This window comes from Haliaeetus leucocephalus, unplaced genomic scaffold (genome assembly GCF_000737465.1).
Source record: "Haliaeetus leucocephalus isolate CR32 unplaced genomic scaffold, Haliaeetus_leucocephalus-4.0 Scaffold267, whole genome shotgun sequence".
Lineage (NCBI taxonomy): Eukaryota > Metazoa > Chordata > Aves > Accipitriformes > Accipitridae > Haliaeetus > Haliaeetus leucocephalus.
The window spans coordinates 263,546-271,141 of record NW_010972703.1 but is presented as its reverse complement, the minus strand read 5'-3'; the positions used below and the strand labels follow the sequence as shown (position 1 = coordinate 271,141).

General features: G+C 51.1%; 1 protein-coding gene across 1 annotated transcript; it reads right to left on the bottom strand.

Moving 5' to 3' along the window:
* Positions 1–548: 548 nt before the first annotated feature.
* On the bottom strand, positions 549–7,389 carry LOC104832895 (butyrophilin subfamily 1 member A1-like). The gene is given in 10 exon segments (XM_010569297.1): positions 549–1,276; positions 2,292–2,312; positions 2,655–2,681; positions 3,500–3,520; positions 3,912–3,972; positions 4,421–4,497; positions 5,102–5,131; positions 5,134–5,382; positions 6,330–6,678; positions 7,291–7,389. Coding segments are annotated over 10 exon segments (1,662 nt in total).
* Between the last annotated feature and the right edge of the window lie 207 nt (positions 7,390–7,596).

The window sequence follows — 7,596 nt, the reverse complement described above, 5'->3', positions numbered from 1 at the left end:
CCCCCCCCCCAACGCCTGCAAATTTGGGGGCGATCGGTGAGATTTTGGGTTTTCAAGCTGCTGCCGGGGCAGGTGGGGGCTTTGCTGCCGATGTCAGCGTGGCTGAAAGCCAAAGGAAAAACTCCGCGCTGTGGGTGGGGGGTCGGTCCGTGGGACGTGGAACCCTTGGAGATGCCTACAGGGCTCGGGGGTCACCAGCTGAAGGGTCAGGAGATGCAACTCCAAGGCCCGAGGGTGCTAATTAGCAGTAATGACTCCCATCAGCCCCACCTAGGAGCAGCTGATGACCCAAGCCCGGCCCAGGTTGCTCCACCTCGTTGTAGGAGCTGCGATCAAGGTTGGGCTGCAGCCCACGGCTCGTCCAGAGCTGCCGACTCAATGCTGGGCTTGACCCCAGATCCACCCGATGATGCGGACCCTTCCTCCCCTTCAAACAACACCCAACAGGCGTTGAGGAGAGAATTTTTATTGAAATAACATCTTTTTGTAAACACAGGTGACTGTATTGCGACACCTGCGGGAAGGTGGGTCGAGATGCTGTTGTGGCTTCACTGGAAGAGTCTTGGGACGCTGCGGCGGCACGATGCGACCCAGAGAGTCTTGGGCATCGACGGTGTTTGCTTGTGGACAGCAGCGTGGATTTTGCCCATCTTGGTCACATCTGTCTGTCGGGCACGGGCCGGGAGGATCTGCAGGGGGAAGCAAGAAGGGAGAAGAGGCTCCTCTGCGCTGGGGACACGCGGAGGCGAAGGAGGTTCCTTCAGGTGGAGTTGGGCCATCAGCCCCACGTGGAACCAGGGACGGATCCTCTCCCCACTCAACGGGGCCAGCGGGAAGGTGAAGAGCAAGTGTTGGTTGTCAGCGTTGAAGAAGGCTACCTCCTGTCCCTGGAAGTCCAGGTAAACCCTGATCCTCTGAGGCGTCTGGGTGAGGGTGAGAGCTGTGTGGGTTGGGGAGGTCAAAGCCCAGTACCTGTCCCCGGAGTGGAAAAGAGCCAAGATCCCATCTTGAGGACCTGGGTCGATCGGACCCTTCCTCTTCACAGACTCTTTAGCCACCCCCATTGCCCAGACCCCTCCTTCCTCCATCCCCACATCCACCTCCCAGAAGTGTCTCCCCGAGACAAATCTCTCCTGGCCCAGGACACAGGCGTAGCTGGCGTATCTCTCGGGGTTATCCGGCATGGATTGCTGCGTGTTTCCACGCCGTACGCTCTTCCCACCCGCTGAGAGGATGAGGTAGGGGTACGCCGTGTCCTCATTCAGCGTGATGTACTCTGCGGGGGGAGGAGGAGAGCTCAGCTGAAGACCCCCCAACTCCTTTGGGGGTCTCCTAAGGTTGGTTACCCTCGGAGAAATGTTTTGGGGGACCTCAAGTGCTCAGGGCTGCCAGAGCTTGGTCCTGCCTCCCACCACCTCTAGCGTGGTCCTGGATGATGCCTCCTCTAGAAGGCCACGTTGGCCAAGTGCCAGCTGGGATGTGGCTGCCCCGTTTTGGGAGCTAAGGGACCTGGCGGTGTAGGTGTGGGCTGCTCTCTGCCGGTGCAGAGAACGGACTTAAACTCAATTAATTTAGGCGGAGGAGCCTTATTAAGCAGCCGGGTCTACCTCCTGGGTAGGAACCAAGAGCATCACCCTGGGTGGAGAGGCAAGGAGTTTCCCCATCTTCCCAGCAGAGTTTGGCTGTGAGCGTCCCAGCTCTGTCCCCTTCTCTAACACTGGCTTCCATGCTGGGCGTCAAGACCTCGGCTCTTTAGAAACAGCCCCCAAAATTGCTTGTTTAGTGGGCAGAGGAAGCAGAAAGCCCCAGAGCAGTTGGGGTGTGGAGGTTCAGCCCTCGACTTCTCCATCCCCCCCTCCAGCAGCACAGGGGAAGAGACCCCCGGAGAGGCAAAGCGCGAGACCCAGGTACCTTCTTCCACTGGGATGACAGCATTTCTCCACCCTGAAACCAAAGAGATGTGATCGCGAGAGGGTCCTCTGCCATGGGGAGGGGACGCGGGGGGTGATTTGGGGTGGTGGTCCCCAGGGCTTGCAGACTGGTCCCAGGCGTGCTTTGGTTCAATATACTCAAATTTAATTTATTTTATGACACGGATGTGTCAAAATGGGAACCTGAGCATCCTTTCTGGTCCACTTCATCATTTTTTTAGACCCTGGGAGTGTTTTGCGATTGGTGTCGGTGGGGCCTCGGAAATAAGCCTGAGCAAGACCCATCCCACTCCTGAAAAAACACGCGCCATTTGGAAGACCACGGGGTGGTGGGGGGGTAAGAGCAAGGATCAAACTTACGCAGTTCTGCAGCGTGTTTCTCTGAAAAAGAAAAGAAAAATAAATGTTACTAGTAAAAGCATGTGCTTTTGGGGGTTGAAACCTCACACCTCGATCCCTCTGTAGGCACTAAACCGAAGGGCGTGTTCAGACGTCCTTTGACGGTGCTAGACCTCCAAAATCCACCCAAATGGGGGAAGCAGATAAGAGGTAAAACTGGCCTGAAGGAGGGATTTTGGGGCACCTCAATGGGCTGGAAGGAGTTTGTGGGGTTGGTGCCACCAAGAAGTTGGGCTCAACCTCATCGGAAGCTGGATGAAGAATGTTGGGGGAAGGTCTTCTCCTCTGTCCCAGGCTTTTAGAGGGTGGAAGAAGCAAAGCAACACTTATGTATTGCCATGTCACGATCCCCTGGAAGGGAAGAAAAAACATAAATAAAAGCAGGAAGAAACACATGGGATTGCTGGAAAATGTTAATGTGGTGCTGGCAGCTTGTCCAGGCACCCGAGGACCTTTTTGCTCTTTTTCCTGCCCAGGACTTTGGAAGCTGAGTTAAAGGAGGGGTGGGTTGATGTTGGAACGCAATGCAGGTTTTTGGGGAGAAAAACCCTGCTAAATTGATTGCCCTAAATGGGATTTTGGTGGGTGGCGTGCCCTTTTTCTAAGAGCAAAAGGCTTCCTTGGTCCTTCTCGTGCGTGACGCTTTTTGTTAGCTGTGTTGCCTTCAAAGCTAGTGATTTTTAATTTGGGAAAGAAGAAAATTTGGGGATTTATTGCTTTCTCAGATGGCTTTTGGGGAGAAATATACAAATCTGAATTTTATTCCTCTGAAAACAAGGAAGCTGCTTCTTATTAATCCAAAATTTTAGTCCTCCAAAACCCAGGAAGCTTATTTTTTATTATTCCAAAATTTTAGCACTCCAAACCCAAGCTCTCCACGAAAGCTATACCGAAAAATATAGTTAAACTACAACAAATGTGTGTGCTATAGACGGGCTTCGTAAACCGCAGCCCATCTCCTCAGAGGTTTATTATATGAAAATAAAGAGATTTGGTCTTCCCTAAGGTCGGTTACTCGAGTTGGCCAACTGGGATGAAGTCATGCACGTTATTTGGGCCCCAATCTTCCCACTTCCTCACTGCTGGTTTATGAACTCCCATGATGAAGCCGAGCATCTGTCTGCAGCTCTTATTTTCCCTCAGAGACAAAAAAACCCCACGTTACTTACGGATTTCGGCATTGCGTTTCTCTGAAAGGAAAAGCAGAAATAAGTGTAAGAGGAAGTTTCCTTTCTCACAGGAAAATTGTCAGCAGCCTGGGGTATGGAGAACGGTGTAGAAGCTCAGCTTCAATAACATAACTGGCAGAGCTTGGTTTAAAAAAGGGGAAAAAGCAGGAAGAAAAAAATAGGGATTTTCCAATTCTGTGGGGGTTTTGGTGTGCTTTCAGAATTTAAATGCAATCTTGTCAATCCTTTTCCACTCCTTGTAATTCTTTCAAATTGCTTTTTGGTGTGAAATTACTCGGCGAATGCCGCTGTTTTGGAAGCAAGTTTAGGAGATGCACACATGCTAGACGCGACCCTCCTTCGCTACCAAAAAAATTTACTATTTTAAAAGGGGGAAAAAAGCATCTCTTACCAAGTTCTATGGCGTGTTGGGCTGTAAGAAAGAACAGAGAAGGTCATGTGGGTTAAAGGAAGTTTTCTCCTGCACCTATGTCATGGGAGGGTGACCCGTGCTGGAGGCGTTAGCTGAAGACCGGGTATTTTTTGGCTTGGTTGATGCTGAAGGGGGTTTCGGTGTGAAAGGGGATGTTTGCTCACGTTGGAGCTCTTCTTCCTTTGCATCCCACCCTCACGGTTTGCTTTAAAGGTTTTGATGGTCAACCCGGTCAAGGTCATGAGCTATGGGAGATGGAGACTATGCTTCCGGTCCCTAAAAAGTTCTGGTTTTGGAATATTTCAAGGGGATAGAGCTCTAGCGAGTCTCCAATGTCTGGGGGCAGGTGGTGCTCCTTGGAGCAGGTCTGCATCAATTCAGTGGGGTCTGGATTGCCCAGATGCCCTCGTGCCCGCTTGGGTGCCCAGACGCCCTCTTGCTCTATCCTGACCTCACCTCGTAGCCGGTAAGACAAAAAAAGAGAAGATGACCAGGGAAGGTAAGCAGACAGCCAGGGTCGCGAACAAAGCTGCCATCCAGGGAGAGTCCTTTGGGAAAATGGGGTCTGGAATAGAAAAAATTCCCCAAATTGCGTTAATCTGGGATGCAATTACAGGTATAAGTTGTGTGTAGGAGTGAATGTGGCTATACATAAACACATGGGGGTGCTATGCTCTTATATAAAAGTAGTTTATTAACGTGAGCCTGTTGGAAATTCAAAACTGGAAAGAAATCCCCACAAAAATATTCTAAAACATTTTTGCATTTAATGTTCCGGGATGGGAATACGTAGAAAACCAGTCTCCTCTGAGCATCTTTATTGAAATATTTAGACCTGAGGTTGCTTTTTAACAGAAAAGTTTAGAATTTTAATAGAAAATCCCTGCTTTGCGATGGTTCTTAAGAAAACTACGCTGAAACCAACTCTCTGCTAAAACCCCAGTTCTGAATATCCCTGACTTGGTCCCTGAGGGACCAGAAACCTGTTCCTCCTCCATCGCACACTTGTGATGCACGGAGCGGCACAGCTGAAGGTACCCAACAGACCCCCCCACACCCAGAAGCCTCCTCAGATGCAGCCAACAACCATCGGGTGCATAGAATTAGGGGAAGAAAACCCTCATTTTCCGGGTATGACTTCCAAAACTTTAATTCTGTTGGTAAATCACCTGATATAGAAACGGTCAAGTCCTTCTCCTGGGAAGCCGTGTGTTCCTGACGGAACAGGACACATTTTGTTTTGCATTTCTTTGAATGACGATGGACTTCTCCACTTCAAAGAAGCCGTCCTGGTCTTGGGAGCTGGATTCGGTGAAGGACGGGAGCTGCTGGCCCTGGAAATCTCTCCACAGCATCTCAGGCTTCGGGTACCAGCCAGATGCTCGACATCCCACTCGGATTCTCCCGTCTTGGTAATCCTCCACGGAGAGGAGGGGGCTGGAACCTGAAACTGGGACCAAAAAAAAAAAAAGAAAAAAAACCCCCATCAGCCAAACTGAGTGCCCATCCTGGAGAAGACCTTCTCAAAGCTTTTTCCACTTGCAGCCGCAAAGGTAGGGCAGGACTGGTGAGAGGCTCATGGAAAACATCTGAGCTTGGAGTGGAATTGATGTTATTTATTCCTATTTTCCTCCTTCCTCAAATAAACCCCAAGGTTGCGTGAACTTTCGGTTTTCGGGGACAGCCTGAGCCTGACTTATTTACCCTCTGTGATGTCCTCAGAGTCACAGGACAACCGTGAAATCATGCAACCCATCTGGCACGGCCTCTCCTGAAGAGAAGGACGGGCCAAATGGAAGGCCCCGGGATGAAGCCATCTCCACCCAGGTGGAAGCTCATGCCCCCTGCAGACTAAGCAAGGTGAGACCTGGTGGGTTTAGGGAGGAAAGTGCTGCCTTTGGGACTCGGGAGATGCTTGGCCAACTGCAAGGTCAACGTCCTCCAGCTGGAAAACGGGTGGTGCCTGTGTTCACATCTGCTTGTGTCCCACCTTGGTACAATTTGGAGGCTGCACCCTTCATAGGACAAGGTGCCCAAGGTTGTATCTTTGGGTTCAGCCATGTCATCTCCTGCTCCTTCCATGTGATCTCCTGTGATGCAAGCCAGCTAGAGATGAAGCCAGGGCTGTGGTCTGAGGTGGTTGACCTGGGGGAACCAGGAGGTTTCTCCTGGGTTAGAGGATGGCGTTGCTGTCTTTGTGAGACTTTAGGGGTTTGGTAATGGGACAGTCGACATTCTGCAGGGACCTGAGGCCGTGCAGGTCAGGAGATGCTCATGAGGAGCTGGGCTATCAAGCAGAGGAAAATCAAGAGGGGTTTCTGAGTTGTAGTGGGCAAATGGGTCATGCTAGAGGTCCATCTTGTAGGACAACCCCAACTCCCCCCTTTTTTTTTTTACCCACTACGTTCAGCTCCAGCGTGGCTTCTTCGTAAAAATCCCCATCTTTGATGAGACGCTGGTACCATCCCTCATCGCTCAGCCTGGTCCTGAGGATCCTCAAGGAAGTGTTCCCAACAGAGATGCCCTCTTTTAAAAACTCTGTCCTCTCCTGGTATTCGGGCATCTGGGAGGAGTAGTGGTCCTGCCCGCTGTGGTAGAGGTGGACATAGACGGAGAAGTGGGTCTGAAACCACCTCACCTCCATGTTCTCGGCGTTCAGCCTGGGGGAGAGGTGGCAGGGCAGCATGACGTCTTCTCCCATAACGGCAACGATGGGGTGGTCGGGTCGCAGGACTCTGAACCGGGCTGCAAAAGGGCGGCAGGTGAGAAGAAGACACACCTGAGAAAATGCATGGGCACGAGTGGTCCTGATCCTACATCGCCTGTGCAAATAATTGTATTGTTGTTTTTTTTAAAGGATTCTGGTTGGGTTTGCGGCACGTCCGGAAGCAATCACCGACCAAGCATGAAAGAGCATCGTGATAGGTGGAAGGACCCAGCGTACAGCTGCCGCCACAGGTGGATCTGGAATGTACCCCAAGAAGATGAGGGGAAGCGTGCCGAGATGGGAATGCTCTTGTCAGATGAAGAAGCCAAATGATGGAGGAGAAGGTACGGAGGGAGAAAGGGCGGATTTGGGGGGCACAGGAGTGCTGGAAGAGGGAGCTTGGCATTTTTTTAGACCGTCTAGGACTGAGCTAGCTCTTGACCCTCACCCATGGGGATCCCCAAACTCTCACCTCCTGGTAGGACACTTCTCCCCCTCAAATCACCAGAATGTTGCTATTTATCCCACCCAGCTTTAAAAAACCACCTTTTTGCATCGTATTAACAAACCGGTGTGGGTGTGGGTGTGTGTGAGAATATATAACAATGGATGGACGTCATGGAAGAAGCAGAAGCTCTGGAGATCCTTATTGCAGCCCAGCTGACGGACGTGAAAGCCAAAGAAGAAAATCACAACGCAAGCCGGGACAGAGGTGATGCGAGGGAGGCGGGAGCGTGAGGAAACCAACATCTTCCCATCCAACTTCACTGGAGAAAGATGAACGGGTGGAGGGAAAAAAAGAAAAATCAATTAAATTAATGTAAGGTTGAGGGTGGTGCAGAGAACATCCCTTTGAGGAGGATTTTCTAGGTGAAGCCTGATCAGGAAAAGCTGGAGAACTAGGCAACAGTCAAAAAACCCAAACCCACCCCAAACCGTAGGTTGGATGGGACCACT